The following is a 22781-nucleotide window of genomic DNA, read 5'->3' on the forward strand; positions in this document are numbered from 1 at the left end:
TGCGTGAGAGATCACCATCCATTGCACATCCCCGGAATTCGATCAGCATGCAAGCAAATCATTGCGAGAACCCCAGGTTCTCCAGACGTGACACAGGTAACAACCGTAAACATAACAATACATACACACACACTAATATCAATGTTGCCACCACCCACATTCTACAGACTTGTAGGAAACATTGTTTCTAACACCTCTAGTCAGCACACTCTGCACTAAGGCTAGGTTCACATCAGTGTAAAACACACTATATGCACGAGAGTGCCCTTAATCCCAACAGCATGCTGCACGCACTGGAAATTGCACCTGCACTAGGATATGCACTGCACTTTTGGTTCCCGTGCAGACTGCAATTTCTAAAATGCTGCAGGAACATTTACCCTGCATTTCAGGAGGCACAGCAACTCATTTTGCTACTGTGATCTGACTTCCTGTTAGAGCATGGCTATGCTCATTAACCATAGTCTCATTGTATGAGGGAATATAGCCACCCTCTTTTGCTGGCTTCCAAAATTAACTATGGACTATGGATTATGGGATGTGTAGTGTGGATAAAGTAGTGCACATGATCGCAAGGAGAGGGTCAGGAGCTCACAGAAGATGTAAAAAGAGGCAGAAAAATACAGTAAGAATATATTTCATAAAAATAGATAACAGGGCAAAAAAGTAGCGAATGCACATGGATTATTTTTGGAGAATAAAGTCAATTTAGTGTCACTTGAAGTTTAAAAGTCCCTTCATTGTGAGAACATACAGAGTGAACATCTACCCCCCCCCCCCCCTTTCACTAAAATGTTTAAAGTTAAAGTATAACAAAAAGGTTATAAGTTACTAAAGGCAAAACCTTTTTTTTTATTTTAGTTTTGGGTAGAGTGGAGAGGGATTACAACACCTGTCAGGTTTTTATTTCTGTTTGCATTCCTGTTAGTGAGATTCATCCTCTCTGTTTATCCTGTTTACTGCTCTCATCAAAAAGTGAAAGTAAAGAAAATCACAAAATTTTGGGTTGTCACCAGATTTGGAATAGAGGGGAAATCTTCCAATGGGGACACTAGTTCTGGTGACCCTGTTGACAATCAGGTATTTCCTAAATTTTTTGACAATGGGGTGAAGAGAAATATCACTAACAGATGGCAAAAAAACATGACAGGGGTTATAACCCTCCCTTACTCTATCCGAAATCAAAAACAAAGTTTTGCCTTTAGTATTATTTAAACCACTTGCTCCTACAGGGCACTTTCACCCCATTCTTGCCCAGGCCAATTTTCAGCTTTCAGCACTGTCACACTTTGAATGACTACAAGGTCATGCAACACTGTACCCAAATTGAATTTATATCTTTTTTTTTTAGACAGCGGTTTCTTTTGGTGGTACTACTTACCCTCCGTCCTATAGCAGAAATACTGCTACAGGGCGACATGGGTGCGTAAAATCACGTGTATACAGTCAGGTCCATAAATATTGGGACATCGACACAATTCTAACATTTTTGGCTCTTTACACCACCACAATGGATTTGAAATGAAACGAACAAGATGTGCTTTAACTGAAGACTGTCAGCTTTAATTTGAGGGTGTTTACATCCAAATCAGGTGAACGGTGTAGGAATTACAACAGTTTGCATATGTGCCTCCCACTTTTTAAGGGACCAAAAGTAATGGGACAGAATAATAATCATAAATCAAACTTTCACTTTTTAATACTTGGTTGCAAATCCTTTGCAGTCAATTACAGTCTGAAGTATGGAACGCATAGACATCACCAGACGCTGGGTTTCATCCCTGGTGATGCTCTGCCAGGCCTCTACTGCAACTGTCTTCAGTTCCTGCTTGTTCTTGGGGCATTTTCCCTTCAGCAAGTGAAATGCACACTCAATGCGCATTCAGGTCAGGTGATTGACTTGGCCATTGCATAACATTCCACTTCTTTCCCTTAAAAAACTCTTTGGTTGCTTTTGCAGTATGCTTTGGGTCATTGTCCATCTGCACTGTGAAGCGGCGTCCAATGAGTTGTGAAGCATTTGGCTGAATATGAGCAGATAATATTGCCCGAAACACTTCACAATTCATCCTGCTGCTTTTGTCAGCAGTCACATTCTCAATAAATACAAGAGAACCAGTTCCATTGGCAGCCATACATGCCCACGCCATGACACTACCACCACCATGCTTCACTGATGAGGTGGTATGCTCAGGATCATGAGCAGTTCCTTTCCTTCTCCATACTCTTCTCTTCCCATCACTCTGGTACAAATTGATCTTGGTCTCATCTGTCCATAGGATGTTGTTGCAGAACTGTGAAGGCTTTTTTAGATGTCGTTTGGCAAACTCTAATCTGGCCTTCCTGTTTTTGAGGCTCACTAATGGTTTCCATCTTGTGGTGAACCCTCTGTATTCACTCTGGTGAAGTCTTCTCTTGATTGCTGACTTTGACACACATACACCTACCTCCTGGAGAGTGTTCTTGATCTGGCCAACTGTTGTGAAGGGTGTTTTCTTCACCAAGGAAAGAATTCTTCGCTCATCCACCACAGTTGTTTTCTATGGTCTTCCAGGTCTTTTGGTGTTGCTGAGCTCATTGGTGCGTTCCTTCTTTTTAAGAATGTTCCAAACAGTTGTTTTGGCCACGACTAATGTTTTTTCTATCTCTCGGATGGGTTTGTTTTGTTTTTTCAGCCTAATGATGGCTTGCTTCACTGATAGTGACAGCTCTTTGGATCTCATCTTGAGTTGACAGCAACAGATTCCAAATGCAAATAGCACACTTGAAATGAACTCTGGACCTTTTATCTGCTCATTGTAATTGGGATAATGAGGGAATAACACACACCTGGCCATGGAATAGCGGAGAAGCTAATTGTCCCATTACTTTTGGTCCCTTAAAAAGTGGGAGGCACATCTGCAAACTGTTGTAATTCCTACACCGTTCACCTGATTTGGATGTAAATACCCTCAAATGAAAGCGGACAGTCTACAGTTAAAGCACATCTTGTTAGTTTCATTTCAAATCCATTGTGGTTGTGTATAGAGCCAAAAATGTTAGAATTGTGTCGATGTCCCAATATTTATGGACCTGACTGTGTATATATATATATATATATATATATATATATATATATATATATATATGTGTGTGTGTGTGATTCTGCAGTTCCGGGTAGGGGGCGTGCGCGGCCTTGGCTGTCAATCACTGGGTCCTGGCCAGTGATTAATCGCCGGCACCCGGTGATTGCCGAGTATTTCCAAAGGGGGAGAGACCTGTATGTAAACAATACAGATCTCTCCCTTATCAGCTCCTGTACACTACTTTGTATGGCTCTGTATACATGCATCTGGGACAACACCATACGACGACCACCTGGAGGGACAAAAGGCACGCCTGGGCATCAGCCAGCTATAGGCCAAGTGGGAACTGGTTAACCTTTGCCTCGCTAAATTAAGAAAAACATTTTTATGACAATAAGCAATTACTTAAGCCCCAACCCTATGACAACAGATGGGAAAGATAACATAAAATAAGGGTTCCCAGGACATAACAGGTCAGTAAAGTGGAAATTCACCCACAGGGGAAAGTTCTGCTTGTTTGTCTCCCCCCACCCTTCCCCAGTACCTGGTTTTGACAGGTATCAACTCCCTCTTCCGCCCAGATAGCCTAGGCTATCTGTTCGCCCCACCCCCTCTTTGCCCACAGCCTTCTGGGATACAAGTCCCAGAAGACTGCTGGACTATTCACAAAGCACAGTGCGACTCGCACATGCGCATTGGGAAGCCAGATGTGAAGCTGGTGAGTGGACCTGAAGCCCATTGAAGAATGAGCTCGAGAGAGGACAGCGCTGGATCACTGGACAGGTAAATGTCCTTGTATTAAAAGTCGGCAGCTACAGTATTTTTAGCTACTGACTTATTTGTTGATGGGAGACTGAAGCCCCTCTTTAAGGACTTTTTGAACATGGTTTTTACTACTTATCTAGATGCACCTTCTGATTTTCTGTATTTAGAAAGTTATAAAAGTTCTTTGAAAACAACAACAGAATAGTGGACTACACGAAAAAGAATAGATTACCTTCTGCATATTCTGGAGATCCTCACGGAGACAGGAGACCTCTTTTCGTAAATACTGCAGTTCATTTTCTTTAACTCGCAGTAACACCTGTGCAGAATAGGACTATTACCACCAAAGTAAAATAAGTGCAATAATAATAATGAAAAAAAAAATATTACAGCTTTCATGTGTCCTTTATTTAACATTTAAAACTCTTGTTACGTTACATTAGATGTGAACACCTAAGAGATGCATTTTTCCAGGCACTATACTTAAATTGTAATAGTGCTTCTTTCTACAGCTGCCAATCCTGGTCTCCTGGTTTCAGTAACCTGCAAACATACTTTCCTTACAAGTATAAGTGTATGAAAATAGGTACCAGCAAAAAAAACCCCAAAAAACAAAAGTTGAGATGCACCACTATAGTACAGACATAGCGTCAGAGAAACATTTTTTTTTCTTTCCTTTACAGCTTTACTTAGATACTGACAAATGTCTAACTCCTTTTTATGCAAGCATTTAAGGAGCAAAAACACCCAAGAAAATAACATTATTAGAGATAGCATGGGGATGAAGTTTTATGAAAGCATGTTTTCTGTGAAGCTAAGGAGAAGAAAGCCTGATGGCATAAATCTCCAAAGACGGAAAGTGTCTGGAGTACATATTGCCTGCTACTGAAGAGAAAGTGCTGGGGAGACTTTTATACATATGTCCACAATCTAAAAATTTGCTGTACAATAAGCTGCTTTTTTTTCCATAGGATTGGGCATGTTTAACTAATAGCTTTTCAGTCCATGTACATACCATGGTGTGTTGTGGAGAAACTTATTTTGAAGGTCAGCACAACACGCTAAAGCAACACATCTGAGTTGCACAGTAATTAACTATTGCACATTGTGATGCACTGTTTTGGCCAAACTGGTGCAGTAGTTTTAGGTCCTTTGTGTTGCTTTGTCAGCCTATTCAAATGATTGCGCTGTCATAATGTGTCAAACACAAAGCAGCAGACTGCACAGGTGTGAAGGAGGACTAAGGCATTTTAGTAATTTTCACCTCACAATCAAATCATAGCTAAAATAATAGGCTCATATAAGAGGTCCAAACGGATTAAAAATGGCAGTCAAACATATTTCTCATTATGGGTACCTTAAAGGGAAATGTAATGATTTAGATCCATTTTTTATGTTTATACATATACTCCCATATGGTTTGCATTCTGGTCTCCAATCGCTTCCAGGGGTTTGTATTCCAGATGTTGAATATTCATTTCCAGACTCACAACAGTGCGCTTCTTTTTTCAAAATTTGCCCATGTGCAGTGCACTCTGTCCAGCAGCTCAGCATTGCGCTAATGTGATTCTGGGAATGAACACCCAACGTATGCAGTGTCCTGGACTCAGGAACAAGAGAATGTAAACAATATGGGAGTATATAGGCCAGGCCTCAGGGTTGCCAGCAAGGGCTTACAAGTATGCCAGCCACATTAAACTATAGGCTATAAAAATGGCATGGTAACAAAGCTGATTGATTTTATATTTAATCGCTTTCCCGCTGTCCTATAGCAGAAATACTGCTACAGGGTGGCAAGGGTGTGCAAAATAATGTCTATATTATTATTATTATACAGTATTTATATAGCGCCAAAGGGTTTGCTCAGCGCTGTACAGTAGCAAGGGGGACAGAACATGAGACAAGACAGTAACAATACAATACACGAGGGGTTCGAGGGCCCTGCTCTTTCGAGCTTACAATCTAGGAGGGAGAGGAAGGTGGTACAGGAGGAAATGGCTGTGGAGGATGGAGTGGTGGGAGGAGTGGAGGAGGTTAGTTGTAAGATGAGGTCAGGTGTTAGGTGAGGTTGGGGTAGGCGTCCCTGAAAAGGAGGGTTTTCAGGGTGCGCCTGAAGGTGAGGAGGGTAGGTGAAAGTCTGATGGATTGGGGTAGGGAGTTCCAGAGGATGGGGGAAGTCCTAGAGAAGTCCTGCAATCGGGCGTGGGAGGAGGAGACCAGGGAGCTAGAGAGTAGGTGGTCCTGTGAGGAGCAGAGGGCACGGGTAGGGTAGTATTTGGGTATCAGGTCAGTTATGTAGTTAGGGGCGGCGTTGTGAATGGCTTTGTAGGTCAGAGTTAGCAGTTTGAATTTGATGCGTTGGGCAATCGGGAGCCAGTGAAGAGATTGGCAGAGGGGGGAGGCAGATGTGGAGCGGTTGGTGAGGTGGAAGAGTCTAGCCACTGAGTTTAGGATCGACTGGAGTGGGGATAGCGTTCGTTTGGGTAGGCCAGTGAGAAGGGATTTGCAATAGTCCAGGCGTGAGATGATGAGGGAGTGTACGAGTTGTTTGGTGGTGTCTGGGGTGAGGAATGTGCGTATCTTGGAGATGTTGCGGAGGTGCAGCCTGCAAGATCTAGATAGCAGTTGGATGTAGGGTAGGAAGGAGAGGTGGGAGTCCAGGGTGACACCCAGGACTTTGGCGTGTGGGGTGGGAGAGATGGTGTCGTTGTTAGTAGTGATGGAGAGGATGGGGGGGGGGGGGAGGGGGGGAAGACCAGGAGCTCGGTTTTGGATAGGTTAAGTTTGAGGAGTTGTCTATATACGTGATCTTGCATTTCCAGGTAGGGGGCCCTACTCGCGCCGCCATTTGCAGCCTCACCTGTCGATTACCAATGATTGCCGAGTATGTCCGACAGGGGAGAGACCTGTATGTAAACAATACAGATCTCTCCCCTGTCAACTCCTGCACACTACTTTGTATGGTTCTGCATAGCAGTAATAACCAGTAATAACAGTGCAAAGCGCACACACAGCACACAGTAAACCAGCACACAGTTAACCCTTTGATCATCCCTCATTTTAACCCCTTCCTGCCCAGTGTAATTAGTACAGTGTCTGTGCTTTTTATTAGCACTGATCACTGTATTGGTGTTACTGGAGATGTCAGTGACACCAAGTCACTTCCCCCCAGTGTCAGAATGCCCACCACAGGCCCTCTATAAGTCGCTGATCGCCGCCATTACTAGTATTAAAAAAACAAAACAAAAAACAAATTCCAGTATCTATACCGCCATTTGTAGACGCTATTTACAGGTATTGGGATTTTTATTTAGCAAACACATGTAGCAAAATACATGTCGGCCTAAATTTATGACGAAAATTGATTTTTTAATTTTTTTTACTGGACATGTTTAAATAGCAAAAAGTCAAAAATATTGTTCTTTTCTCAAAATCGGGGGTCTTTTTTTTTTCTATATAGCACAAAAAATAAAAACTGCAGAGGTGATCAAATACAAACAAAGGAAAACTCTATTTGTTGGGATAAAATACAGAAATTTCATTTGGGAGCAGCGTTGCATGATCATGCAATTGTCAGTTAAAAGTAACGCAGCGCTGTGTCGTAAAAAATGGCCTGGTCAGGAAGAGGGGTAAATCCTCTGGAGGGCAAGTGGTTAATTAATTTCTATTGGCTGAGTTGCCACATCACTGTATAATTGTTGTAACAGTTGTTGCCCCCTACCATGCATTTACAGGCTAAATACTTACAACCTGTGTGCAGACAGATTTGGGTGAAAAGTAATCTTTGTGCAGCAACAGCAGCCAGTTTTTTGTCTTGTTTATTGTATTTGGCATCTTTCTCAAGTCGTCTTCTTCAAGTTTTCTTTAACTTAAACACTTGAAAAATATCCTCTGTACTGCACTTATCTGAAATAACTATCTACATTGGATTCAAATTATGTCTTATATAAGAGTTAAGCTGCCTGTGGATTCTGTTAAGTCAGCAAGTGGTCATACTGTCCAAACGTACTTGGTGTAGGGGTATGTTGATGCATTTGAAACAGAACAGCATTAGTGCACAACAGTCCACAACATGCAACTGGAGATGGGGAAAGCTATTTCACTTCCAGTCCAATGGCATCAAGAAGAAATAGGAGAAGCATTCTATATGTCAGGCAGGGAATGAAAGAGGCATTCCATGCCAAACCCCACCTAATTTATATAAACTAGTAGAACAGTAAGGGCATCATGATGGCATAGAATTGAGTAGAGCAGTTGCACTGTCAAAAATTGTATGTTTACCCTGACCTACTAACCTACACTTTTTAGCATTAGCCTGCTTACTTTGAAAGTTTGGATGGTACTTTTATTAAGAATTCCTTACCATGCCGATTAACTGGATATTGACTAGGAAATAGTAAGGATTGGTTAGCTGGGCTTTTCATGCAATAATATACTGCATTTAATAGTTCACATTGAGGCAATAAATTGGGTTTTAGACAGTAAACTATTTAAAACGATCTTCTAGAGGAGGATTTTTATCTTCACCTGCATTGTTTTTATAAGAATTTTAGTGATTAGATTGGCAACATTGAATACCTCAAGCTCAGCACTGCTTTTCTCTCCCGCTTGTAACCGACCATCGTTTGGGCCATTACCAGACATGAATGTTCGCAATTTTGCAATCTCTTCTGAGAGACGACTATTCAATTCCTGAAAACAAAAAACAAACCTCATACAGTTAGGATGTGTTGGAAAACAAAATTCTCCACTCCAGTGAGCAGCTGTATATTACCCCATGGTATGCTCAGTCTAGTTTTTATCTACAGTGATAGGATATTCCAAGCATAACATAATAAACACAACCAATCTGAGTATCTTTCGTTCTAGTCTAGAAATGTGAACAACATTTTTGTGTGTGTGAATCTCTCTCCCAGTCATCAGTTTTGGAACTGGGTGCTGCTGCTATGTGTTACATCACTTTGACTTTCAGAGGGTAGGTTAGGTGCAAATACACATTTCATATTCATTGTAGGTTAAATCTAAGTTACAGCAAAGTCTCTGCAATGTTATTTTTGGGACAATTCTGGAGTTCAGCTTTGATATAACCTCTGCAGGGAAATAATTTAAGCAAAAAACCTCTGCAAATTGTAGTGCACAGTTAATATTTGTTATGAAATTAACAGACTGAAAAACAAATGTAAATGTTAAAAGGTAGAAAAGTCTGGTTACCCTGTCTGTCATTTCTCAGTAACACCCCTTTTCAGAAATCACAGCTTGTTCTTTACAACCAGCTAATAGTCTTACAGTTTCGGCTTTAGGAATGTAATATTCCATGTAGAACAATTTTGCTCAAACATTCCTAGGATTGTCTTTGATGCACTGCATGTTTTCATCCACCCATAGATTTTCAATCATTTGTAACTACGAACATAACAGAAAGATAGTAATTGCACTCCAAAGTGTGAAGAAACCTGTCATGCAGCATTAACATTTCATTGAGAAATTCAATGAAATATGTTGCTGGGCTTTGGGCACTTAAACATTAGACTAAGACAATGCTATTCATGGTCACAAAGTTGTATGGTCAAATTGGATTTTAGAATTGTTTTTGTATTTTTAAATGCTCTGCACTGTCAGACTGCTGCCACAAATTACTTGTGACATGATATTATTCAAATCTTCCCTAAGCTACCCGTCTGCCTGGAAAACTCTTATCTTGTAGTGATTTCACCTGTCTTTTTACCGCTATAATAGTATAATAGTTCTATAAATAGGTAAACATATGCTTCAGGCATGTCAAAACAGAATTTGTAACGAATAACTAGATAGGTAGAGAAACCGCATTATTGAGACGGTAAAGTGGAAAATCAGACTTGATAACACAAAGTGCAATTCAGGACAATACACATTCCGTTTAACAAATGTCTTAGCAGCCAATCTGTGTTCATCATGTGTTAAATGTGAATACTGTACAATACAAAGTGATTGTAAAAATTCACATTACTAACAAAAATCAATGTGATTACTTCTTTGTTCCACTTGCCTGATTCTGCCTTAGCAATTCCTGTGCTTCCTGCTGGCACCTCTGTAGCTCTCTCTCCCGCTCTACAGCAGTTTGATTCAGTGCTCCAATTTCCAGACATTTCTGTGAGTAACGTTCAGACAGGGTCTGCAGCTCCCGTCTTAGAGTTTCCATGTCAGATCTAATAGTAGGAGGCACAACACAAAAAAAAATAAAATAAATACATTTCAATACAAAATATAGCAGAGTCAATGAGCAACATGCCATAGAGTAAATGATCTGTCTTTAATGCTCAACTGAAGTCACAGAAAGAGATGTTTAGCTATATAAACACTATATAACTACTTCTGTTACAAACATAGGGGTTGCCCCAAGAAATTTAAAAAAACATGGCCCCCGTGGCTGTCCTATAATGAGTCAACAAACTCTTCCTCAACTTAAGCTGCAGCTTAAAGCGAATGGGTAAATTCTCTGCCAACTGTATGAAGTTTATCGCAATACATACCCTACTTTGGAACACTAAAAAGGTTTTTGGGGTGGATTTCTGTGGAGGATCCTGGGGAATATTTTTCACTGTATGAGAAGAGCAAACGTTTTAAGTCTTGTGAACCTCTCGAATGCATGATCTGCCTTCAGCACTTTCTTGTTTTTCTTGAACTCTGTATTATGCTACTCATCTGCATTGAAATACTTGTTGTGTTGTTTGTATTTAACTGGAAAATACTTTCAATAAAAATTACCCGATTTAAAAAAAAAAAAAAAACATATGACTGCCCAGTCCAACCAGCACTAGAGATGGATTGGTCTGGTCAAAACACTCTATCAAGCTTGGTGAGGCACACTCGCACCCAACTGTTTAATCAGTTCCCATGGCCACGGCCGATGACAGATCTGTGTACCGGCCACGTTTTCAGTACCATGTGACCTGCTGTGACCAATCACAACAGGTCACATGACAGTTGTATACAATAGATGGCTTCCTTTCATGCCATCCATTGTATACTAGTGTGTCTGGCTGTGAATGGTCACAGCGATCACAGCCCAGCTGTGTCATGATTAGCCGTGGCCCAATCACAGCTAAGCACAAAATAAAAAAATCCTGAATGAATCGATGTCATTCAGGTAAATGCTTGCTTATAGCAAAGCAATTCTTTGCTATAAGCAAATTGTGTAAAAAAAAAAAAAAATAATACTGATCAATTCCCCAAAGCAGTACAATGTTACTATCGTAACATTATACTACTTTGGTCATAGTGAAATATGAAAAAAAAAATCTTAAAAAAAAAAGTAATAAAAAATTAAAACTAATTAAAAAAATTTAAAAAAATTATTTTTTTTTTCGTACTGTCACCAGTGTCCCTGATCACTACCATGCCAGTTATATGATGATACTGTACTGGTGACAGTATATAAAAAACAAAATAAAAAAAATAGTGAAAATAATTTTTTTCATTTTTTCATTTTCCGAAAAATGACAAAAAAAATTACAACTTCAAAAAACTTGCTATGCCTCTTATGAAATATGTCGGTCTACGTTGCAAAAAGGGGTAATTTGGGGGATATCTGTACTGTTCTGACATTCTTGGACCTCAAGAAATTAGATTGGCCATCAGTACTTCAGGATTGATCAATATTCAGATATATCCCATAGTTTGTGAACTATATAACTTTCCTACAAACTAAATAATACATCCTAATTTGGGTTATTTTCACCAAAAACACATCTTGGCCTAAATTTATGAAGAACAATTATTTATTTGCAAGCTTTTATAACAGAAAAAAAGAAAAATGTGTTTTTGGTATGAAATGGTGTCCCACAGGTGTGCAAAGTCATCTTCTTTATGTTCCTTGATGGTATGTCTGTGCAAATTCATCCTTGTTCGCAACTTCTATCCTGTTTCACCAGTGTAAGATCCTTTGCTACATTTTTGCACTGGACAAGGTACACAACATTATTGGCGGTGCAGCTGTTTGATCCGGTGATAGTGAAGGTACCTTTTGAGTGTGTGACACTTTTTGATGGATTAATTTGGTTGCACAGTTTGCAGTGTTTTTTATTGCAGGGCTTGCTTCCATTATTTGTGACATCATAATCAGAAGGAAGTTTCCTACCGATTAATTTATGTCTGAGGTTGGGGGGGGTTGTCTGAAAGCCAGTATTGGGTGTTGCTGGAATATTTCAGAGTTCTATCCTCTGAAAGAAATATTCCAGCAACCCTTATATATTACATATTACCCTTACATATTCTTCAGAGTTCCATCCTCCGAGGAATATGTAAGGATAATAAGTAATATGTAAGGGTTGCTGGAATATTTATTTCAGAGTTCCATCCTCTGAAATATTTCAGCAACCTCCAATACTGGCTTTCAGACAACCCTCCAATCTCAGACATAAATTAATCAGTAGGAAACGTTCTTCTGAGGGGCTCTGACATCACAACGCATAAGGAGACAGGCAATACACAGCAAGTACACAGTATTGAATGCTAACACACACTGTGGATTAATTTTAAGGCGATTTTATCAGCATTTACGTGTGAGTGCACTACTATATGTTTAATAAATAATTTAAAAGAAGATAAAGGCACTATGTTTTTATTACTCTTTATGGCATATATACCTATGGAGGAAGAGGCTTAAGGAAGTGAGGGGATCCCCAACTTTGAAGAGTGACAATCCCATCCAGTCCAAAGTCCAATTTAAAAGAGAGAAAAGTCATATGACCTCACTTAAAGGTTTGGTCATATTTACCAGGTGAGAGCACAGTCCGTGAAGGTGAACATATGGTTGTTACAACTACGTAATAGTGGTGAATTGAACACAAATTGTTTTGTCTGCATCACCAGAAAGAGTGTGAAGTCACGGATTGATTATGGACACTCAGTCTTGGAAAAGTGATACAGTATTTGAATACAAAAGAATTAATTTTTTTGGATATTAATATTGCTTTTGGAACTATTTATTCACTTGTCAGTGGAGCGCGACACTATAATTTTATTTCACATTTTTATACACATTCCCTTCATTTTCAGGGGCTCAAATGTAATTGGACAAATGAATACAAAAATAAATAAAATGTTTATTTTTAATATTTTGTTGATTATCCTTTACTGGCAACAACTGTCTGAAGTCTGGAACCCATGGATATTACCAAAGACTGAGTTTCCTCCTTTCTGATGCTTTGCCAGGTTCTAACTGCAGCTGTCTTCAGTTCTTTGTGGGTTTTTCTGCCTTTTAGTTTTGCCTTCAGCAAGTGAAATGCATGCTCAATTGGGTTCAGAGCAGGTGACTGACTCGGCCATTGCAGAATATTACACTTCTTTTCCATCAAAAGCTCAAATAGCTGTAAGATTCTATGCACCCTGCTTGGCAAAATTGACAAGCACAACCCAATGCAGGTTGGCCTCTAGCGGCCTAAGATGTTTCCTACACTAACCTGAAAAACCTGTCTCTCACCTATAATATAAATAATGGCCATTTCTAGCTACTATAACTTCACTGTAATTGAAATAAAACAAAGTAGGGATGACTTGTAGTTTTACATACAGTATGTTTTTAGATATACTTGTTTGTCTTAGCTCAATGAAAATCTTATAATCAGGGTCCATCTGAATAAATCAACATACTCTGCAGTTTCTAAATTATGTGAAAAACCCAAAACCATTATGGTATCCAGAGACCATGTGAACGAAGCTGCCCAGATTTTATATTACAGAAGGGAACCCAGAAGCAACATGTTTTTATTCCTGGCAAGAACAAAATATTTTCAAAAGAATACTGCATTAGTTAATAAAAATAACTAATGCAATATTGTAGTTAACATGCTCATTGATTCATATTGAATCAAAGAGTGAATTTTATTAACATATTATCTTGAATTCTAAGAATTAGGATAAAAGTATTAAAGAATATCTAAATCAAATCACTAAAATCTCTTGCAAGCTTTACCATGTTAATGTGATTTCAAAATGCTATCTAACATTTTAAAAATTCAGCTTTCAAGAGAAAAACAGATGGTAAATCTGCCATGAAGTGCCTTTCTTGTTCAGACATTTGTGTTATAGAGAGACAACTGCCTCATAATTGAGCACCCTGTCACATGCACCCTTGGTGGAGACAATGAGTGGTTGTGATGACACATGCTGCACAGACATGGTCCACCAATGTCACCATTAAGATGCTAGTTCAGAAATGAATTAAAAACAAAAAAAAAAAACAAACACACATGGTGACTGATTGAGACAAAGTGCTTTCACAAACTAAAAGTCATCTAATTAGGGCTTGGATCCACTTTAACCGCTTCCTGCTACAGGGCAGCACGGGTGCACAAAATCATGTATATATACATGATTTGTCTTTTCCGAGTAGGGGGGAGCGCGCACATGCGCCCTACCCGCACCGCAATTCCCAACCATCAATGAAAGGGTTCCCGGCCAGTGATAACTCGCCGGCGCCCGGTGATTGTCGAGAGGGGGGGGGGGGGGGATAACTGTTAGTAAACAAAACAGTTCTTGTCCCTGTCAGCTTGTGCACTACAGCCATGCAAAGCGGTGTGCTTACAGTGAAGACCTAACATACAGCCCCTAGTAAAACAGCACAGTTAACCCTTTGTTTGCCCCTCATGTTAACCCCTTCCTGCCCAGTGCCATTAGTACAGTTTATTAGCACTGATCACTGAATTTGTGTCACTGGGGATGTCAAGGACACCAAGTCAGTTCTCCCCAGTGTCAGAATGCCCGCCGCAGTTCCGCTATAAGTCGCTGATCGCCGCCAATATTAGTAAAAAAAAAAAAAATCCCAGTATATATAACATTTGTAAACGCTATAACTTTCACGCATTGGGATTTTTTTTTTTTTTTTTAGCAAAGACGTAGCTGAATACATTTTGGCCTAAATATATGGCAAAATTAGATTTTTATATTTTTTTACTGGACATGTTTAATAGCAAAAAGTCAAAATATTGTTTATTTCTCAAAATTTTATAGCGCAAAAAATTAAAAAACGCACAGGCGATCAAATGCCAGAAAGCTCAATTCATGGAAAAAAAGGACGTAAATTTCATTTGGGTGCAGAGTTGCATGACCGCGCAATTGGCAGTTAAAGTTATGTAGCGCCATAACGCAAAAAATGGCCTGGTTAGGAAGGGGGGGGGGGTAAATCCTCTGGAGGGCAAGTGGTTAAAGCAACTAAGCACTATCTATTACATAAAATATAAGGCAGCGAATGTACATACTGGTGTTGCCGCCGAAGCATTTCATTTCCAGTAGATCCTCCATGTTGGAATGTACGAGCCTTCTCCACTTCTCTTTGGAGCTCTTCCTTGTGGGCAGCTCTGATTGCCTCAATTACTGGGAAAAAATATGGCATTTTCAGAAGAAAAAACAGATTTACTTTTTGCCTAAAATACCCAGATAATGTCCCAAAGAAGAGAAAGTAAAGTTATGTCAACTTACTGAACAATTCACATTTTAAACTAAAAAACAAGAAAAAGATAGGGGCAGCCTTGTGCATTACCTTAGCGATAGTCTTTTATTAGTAAAGACAAACAGATGTATACTCACAAACAAGAGTCACAAGCACATCATAACCAACACTGGCCTGAGTAAGCTAGAGTGCTAAGCAAGTCCCAAAATCAGGAAGACACTTGAAAATGGCTGATGTGCTTCAAGACGGATACCCTCTTCCTCAGAGCCAATCTTGTTTTCTAGTGTCTTTTCTGGGAGTCTGCAGCCCTAAGATGGCTGCATAGCCTTGCCTAATTAGATTGAATGGAAATGTTGAAGAACCTTGGTCCACTTATGCCTGAACTGGTCTTTTGAGCCCTAGGAGTTTTTTTTCTTCTTGTTTCAATTCATCTTGTAAGCCGGAGTATATAGAAATCAGCGTGCAATTACCTCAGCCTACTAAAGCCCATCCCTACTGTATGCAGCAGTGGAGTATATATCACCAGGAATGCATTTGAAATATACATTGAGCATGTAAATGAAAATACATGTTTCCCTTGTAGGACTGATACTGTGTTTGCTGGCTTGGACACAGATGGAAAAAAAAAATGACAGGGGTTATAAATCTCCCTTGCTCCATCCAAAATGAACAAAACATTTGTTTTGCCTTTACTTACTAATATAAGTCACTCTTTGCTAAACTTTTTTTTTTTTTACTTTTTAAAGTACAATAATGTTTTTCAGTACCTTTAAGGGTAAGCCTTTTTAAGGGTGTATTTTAGTAAAAGGTGTAAACTAAACAGGCCATGCGATTTGCTGGGTTTATGCATTCTGAGGACCGTCAGATGGGAGATGTGCCAAGTATTGTTCATTGCTCCGTTCCTACTCACCATAGAGATTAAAGTGCATTTCCAATTTTACAGCCAAACAGGGATAACACCTACCTAACACTTGTTACGTAGCTATACGGGATATGAAAAAAATGCTTACATTTCACTTGCTCTTCTCTAAAAATGTCAGGCGATTTCCTCTGCTATAAGAGGGGGCAGGGAAGTTGTTTATTATAATTAACCCTGTATGACAATTCTCATTATCTGTTGTAAAAAAGATTTGATCACTGTCTCCCCTAATGGAAGGTTTAAAGATCTAGAAGCTTGGCTTCTGCTTTCTTTGCTGAGGGGAAACTCAGTGTGTCTCTCTTTGCCAGGTACATAGACTACTCTCATTTCAAATTGCTCATAGTAGCTTGCAGTGTGCAGGAAGCCTGCCCCAATAAACACCTAAAAGGGAAGATATACAGGGGCTGGACAAAAAATGGAAACACTACTTGATTTGCAGGTGTGAAAGTGACTACATATTTCGCATTAAAGGATAAGTTCACCTTTTAGTAAAAAATAATAAATGCAAATTTTTTGCAGGTAAAAAGGTAAACAAAAGTGCAATTAATATCTTTGTTTGCAGGAGCCTGTAAAACATTGCACCAGCGATCACCAGACCGCTGGTGTCATGCAGTTCATGCTAGCACAGGCAAGCAGATCTACTGACAGGAATAACGAATGAACTGCCACAGCGCTCCATAGCGCCATGGTAGTTAATTGAGAACTACATGCCAACAATCGCTAAGGCTATCGAGGACCTGTAGTCTTATTCACAGAGGACTGTGAATGAGTGACGCGGCAGGGAGGGTGGAGCCACGTATAGCCACGTGTTTTTTTTGTTTTAATTTGACAGCTAGCGGGGTAGGTGGCATGGGGGGGAGGTAAAGGATCCCCCGCTAGCTGTCAAAGGGGGAAGTGGGGGCCAGTCTGATCATAACATGTTACACATTACACCCTGAATGTGAGTGTAACATGTTACGAAAGGTGAACTTGTCCTTTAAAACAGGAAGTGATGTAACATTCTTTTGCTTCCTAGCTAACAGGTGGGAAGCCTCACTTTCATCATTCACTGTGTGTGCTGCCAGTAATACGGAGTCATGTCACAGCTTTCTGAGCTTCAAAGAGGGCAAATTGTTGGTGCCTGCTAAGCTGGTGCCTCTGTGATTGAAGTCGCCAAATTATTTGCGATGTCGCGAGCTACAGTATCAAAGGTTATGACAGGATATACAGCTTCCAGGAAACATCATATGAGAAGTATAAGCGCAGTTGACATGGTCAACTGATCAAAGGAGACAAAAAGGACATTGCTCAGGATTGTAACCTGGAATAGGAAAACAACTTCTGCAAAACTGACTGCAGAGCTCAGTATCAGTCATCCAAAGTCTGTGTCCACATAAATTGTGCGGCGGGAACTTCATAAGCAAAACATTTACAGGCGAGCTACAATTTCCAAACCACTAGTGAACAATATTAATGCTAAGAAGAGGAGAGAGTGGTACAACACCCATAAATCGTGGACTATTGATCAATGGAAGACTGTAATATGGTCCGATAAATCGAGCATCACACTGTTCCCAACCACCAGACGGGTTTACATTTGGCAAACACCGCCCCAAGCTTATGACTAGGACTGCCTTGTGCCAATGGTAAAGCAAGGTGTTTGCACAATCATGGTTAGGGCAGCCATATCTTGGTATTCTGCAGGCCCCATCATCAACATGAAAGACAGAGTCACTGCCATCTATTATGTACAAATTTGACATTGTTTCCCAAAGACAGCGCCATTTACCAAGATGAGAATGCTCCAATTCATACAGCTAGTGTTGTAAAATTGTGGTTTGACAAGCAAGTCTTGTACCTTCTCTGGGTGCTGCAGTCGCCAGTTCTCAACATCATAGAGCCACTATGGTCAATTTTGGAGAACAAGGTTGGGCTCGTTTTCCCCCTCCAGCATTTCTACATGAACTGGAATGATTTTTGCATGAAGAGTGGTAATAAATTCCATTAGCCACCATCCAAGACTTATATTTGTCAGTCAATTCCCAAGAGAAATCAGGCTGTCTTGGATGCCAAAGGCAGTCCAACACCATATTAGGTAACAATTTTGTTCTTTTACCTGTTTCCAACATCTAAACTTCTTTCTGATATCTCTCTGTTGTGGTATTGCTCTCTGTGTGTGTATATGTGTGTATATGTGTGTATATATATATATTTTTTTTTAATTATTATTTGTAGGAATGCAGTGTGTATGGGAATACGCATATAGTGGGGTTTTGTCACAGTTGACTGAAAAGTGGAAATACACTTGCTAGGCTACATGCACATGAATGTGATACAGGCATATGGCTGTACAGCATAAAATACGCTTGTATTTACAGCGCCCAGGAGCTTCAGGTGCAGCGCATATCTGTCCATATTACTGTACAACAAAACATGCTGTGCACCTGCAATCTCGTGTAAACCATGGTGCTCAGGATTACACGCACACACTTTTTCGAATGAGCTAGTGTCTTGGAGAAACATGCCCACGTGCGTGCAATCACATGCACCAGCTTATACAAAAATTGCAGATGCACAGAAGGTTTTGTAATACAGTCATATGGACAGAAATACATCATAGCTCCGGAGCGCAGTATACACAGGTATGTTACAAGCTGTACGGCCATATGCCTGTATTTACTTCTATGTGCATGCAACCAAATTGTCACCAAACTCAAGAACAGAAGGTGGTAATTGGAACTCTGTCACTCAACCATAGGAAAATTTAGACTGCATCATCAGAAATAGCATGTGTCAATTTATTTTAGTGCAACCAAACATTTAGCCTATACATCTAACTTCAAAAACACACTCTTTATCCCAGCTGTCATCAATCTACAGAGTTCAGAGAACATACCCAGTGGATCCTTGTAATACAGTGGGGCAAAAAAGTATTTAGTCAGCCACCAATTGTGCAAGTTCTCCCACTTAAAAAGATGAGAGAGGCCTGTAATTGGCATCATAGGCAGACCTCAACTATGAGAGACAAAATGAGAAAACAAATCCAGACAATCACATTTGCTGATTTGGAAAGAATTTACTTGCAAATTATGGTGGAAAATAAGTATTTGGTCACCTACAAACAAGCAAGATTTCTGGCTCTCACAGACCTGTACCTTCTTCTTTAAGAGGCTCCTCTGTCCTGCACTCATTACCTGTATCAATGGTACCTGTTTGAACTTGTTATCAGTATAAAAGACACCTGTCCACAACCTCAAACAGTCACACTCCAAACTCCACTATGGTAAAGATCAAAGAGCTGTCGTAGGACACCAGAAACAAAACTGTAGACCTGCACCAGGCTGGGAAGACTGAATCTGCAATATGCAAGCAGCTTGGTGTGAACAAATCAACTGTGGGAGCAATAATTAGAAAATGGAAGACATACAAGACCACTGATAATCTCCCTTGATCTGGGGCTCCACGCAAGATCTCACCCCGTGGGGTCAAAATGATCACAAGAACGGTGAGCAAAAATCCCAGGACCACACAGGGGGACCTAGTGAATGACATGCAGAGAGCTGGGACCAACGTAACAAAGGCTACCATCAGTAACACACTACGCCGCCAGGGACTCAGATCCTGCAGTGCCAGACGTGTCCGCCTGCTTAAGCCAGTACATGTCCGGGCCCGTCTGAAGTTTGCTAGAGAGCATTTGGATGATCCAGAAGAGGATTGGGCGAATGTCATATGGTCAGATGAAACCAAAATAGAACTGTTTGGTAGAAACACAACTCGTCGTGTTTGGAGGAGAGAGAATGCTGAGTTGCATCCAAAGAACACCATACCTACTGTGAAGCATGGGTGTGGCAACATCATGCTTTGGGGTTGTTTCTCCACAAAGGGACCAGGACGACTGATCCATGAACAGGACAGAATGAATGGGGCCATGTATCGTGAGATTTTGAGTGCACACCTTCTTCCATCAGCAAGGGCATTGAAGGTGAAACGTGGCCGGGTCTTCCAAAATGAAAATGATCCCAAACATACCACCCGGGCAACAAAGGAGTGGCTTTGTAAGAAGCATTTCAAGGTCCTGGAGTGGCCTATCCAGTCTCTAGATCTCAACCCCATAGAAAACCTTTGGAGGGAGTTGAAAGTCCATGTTGCCCAGCGACAGCCCCAAAACATCACTGCTCTAGAGGGGATCTGCATTGAGGAATGGGCCAACATACCAGCAACAGTGTGTGCCAACCTTGTGAAGACTTACAGGAAACGCTTGTCCTCTGTCATTGCCAACAAAGGATATATAACAAAGTTTTGAGGTGAACTTTTGATATTGACCAAATACTTATTTTCCACCATAATTTGCAAATAAATTCTTTCCAAATCAGCCAATGTGATTGTCTGGATTTTTTTTCTCATTTTGTCTCTCATAGTTGAGGTCTACCTATGATGCCAATTACAGGCCTCTCATCTTTTTAAGTGGGAGAACTTGGACAATTGGTGGCTGGCTAAATACTTTTTTGCTTCACTGTATATTTTCAGCAGGTTTAAAGTGAATTTATGCTTGCCCGTCTTGCTATAAACTGTTGAAAGGATATATGTTTGGGCATGCAAATGTGCTGAAAATACGGTTTTCAGAAAGCCAGAACGTTAATATGAAAGAGTCGACTGTCTAGAATGTGAAGTTTGCCCAACCTTTCCCATCTCACATGCCTCACTACTGGTAAGAATGTCCATCACAATAATGACCCAACAGTGAAAACAGTAGTGTGCACCAATTTCCTTGCTGGAGTTGGCGTATTAAACCACTTCAAGTTTTAGGGATCTGTGGGCACTCTAGAGAGAAACGGACATGGAGCCTGCACCAAGATTTTATTTTACAGGTCTTTTGAATTAAAAGTGTCAAAAAAAGGCTAGAAAAAAAAAACCCAAGGTTTGTATTATGAAAGAGGAATAAGCTGGTCACTTTGCCAGGGAATTTTCCCTTAGCTTAGTGAATGTGGTAAAAATGAACTTTGCAAAAAATATTCACCTCATTCACAAAGCCATTGGGGAAAAATTCCCCTGCAACGTGAACAGCCCATTTTCCGTTAGGAAATCATCCCCTTTGTCACCACAAAAAAATTGGATTTTTTCTATATACTTACCTTTAAAATCCTTTTCTTGGGTGTACATCACGGGACACAAAGCAGGCTATAGAACATTACTATCTGGGTTATGTGCCACCTCTAGGTGAATGGACACTGGCTGATCAAACAGGATGTATTTCTCTATATAACCCCTCCTATATAAGTACTTCTGTTTTGTAGCAAACAATGAGATTTCAAAAAGAGGGGAATGACCTCTGTGTCCTGTGATGTACTCCAAGAAATGGATTTTAAAGGTAAGTAAAATAGAAAAAATCCAATTTTCTTTATTGTACATCACAGGACACAGCAGGCTATAAGCATTACTATCTGGGATGTCCCTATACAATACACTTGAGGGGAGGGAAACACAAATCTCAGACACAGTCATCAGGCCAAGAACCTATTCTGCCATTTGCAACACATTGTGGCCAAGGGATCCTCTATAGCTCTAACATCCACTTTGTAGAACCTTGAGAATGTATGAACCAAAAGACCATGTAGCGGCTTTGCAAACCTGAGCCATTGATGTTTTATGGCAGATAGCCCAACATGCCCCCACATACTTGGTGGAGTGTACTCTCACCCGAAAGGGCGTGACATTACCCTTCAAACTATGACTTGATCCATGATTAACTCACAGATCCAATGAGAAATAGTTGACCTGGATTCCGCCTGCCTTTCCTGGGTCCTTCTGGCAGAACAAACCAGCATTCCTGACCTGTACCGCCAAACTCAAGTAAATCTTGACCACCCGAACTACATTTAGAGTATGCAGAGATCCTTTCCCTGCCGACTGTGGACTAGGAAAAAAAGAAAGGCAAAACACTGTCCTAATTCAAGTGAAAATCAGAAACCACTCTTGTTAAGAAAAACAGATGAGGACGCAACATCACCTATCATGATGCAAGACCAAGAACAGCTCCTTACGTGAAAGAGCCACCAGCTCTGACACTCTTCTTGCCGAAGTGATAGTAACCAAAGAAGCAACCTTCTGAGTCAAAGGACTAATGGAGTTTCTTGAATTGGTTCAAAAGGTGGCTTCTGCAAGGACAGCCAAGACCAAGTTCAAGTCACAAGGACACAGGGACGGCTTGACAGATGGGACCATCCGTGCTACACCCTGTACAAAGAATGAATCTAGGAATGAGAAACAACGGTCTCTGGGAACAAAGGATAGAGCTGAAATCTGACCCTTAATGATACTTAAGGCCAATTTCATTTCCCTTCCCAATTGGAGAAAAGGACAAAAATTTCCCAATCACATATTTTTGCAGATGCTACTTCCTAGCTTCACACCAGGCAGATAAGATTTCCAGGTCCTGTAATGGAAGCTCCCTGAAGCAGACTTCCTGGCACTCAACAGTGCAGAGATAACTGGACCCAAGACCCTCTGATTCTTCCAGACCTGGGCTTCAATAGCCAAGCCTTCAATCCGTGCAATTGTAAAGCAAGATACAATATTGGACCCAAGATTGGGCAGACCGGAAGGGTCCAAGAAGCATCCACTGCCA

General features: G+C 40.5%; 1 protein-coding gene across 3 annotated transcripts in view; it reads right to left on the reverse strand.

Annotated features, from left to right (window-relative positions):
- Nucleotides 1-22781, reverse strand: part of TRIOBP (TRIO and F-actin binding protein) — a 129955-nt gene that overhangs the window by 12600 nt on the left and 94574 nt on the right. For all 3 annotated transcript variants that reach the window (XM_089674277.1, XM_089674278.1, XM_089674276.1), the window contains exons 9-12: nucleotides 15068-15182; nucleotides 9856-10015; nucleotides 8409-8522; nucleotides 4063-4149 (exon numbers count right to left, since the gene is read on the reverse strand). In XM_089674277.1, coding sequence (XP_089530403.1) covers nucleotides 4063-4149; nucleotides 8409-8522; nucleotides 9856-10015; nucleotides 15068-15182 — 476 coding nt within the window. The remainder of the gene's footprint in view (nucleotides 1-4062; nucleotides 4150-8408; nucleotides 8523-9855; nucleotides 10016-15067; nucleotides 15183-22781) is intronic.

Source organism: Staurois parvus, unplaced genomic scaffold, assembly GCF_062004578.1.
Source record: "Staurois parvus isolate SC_StPar_1 unplaced genomic scaffold, SC_StPar_1.0 ptg000149l, whole genome shotgun sequence".
Classification (NCBI taxonomy): domain Eukaryota; kingdom Metazoa; phylum Chordata; class Amphibia; order Anura; family Ranidae; genus Staurois; species Staurois parvus.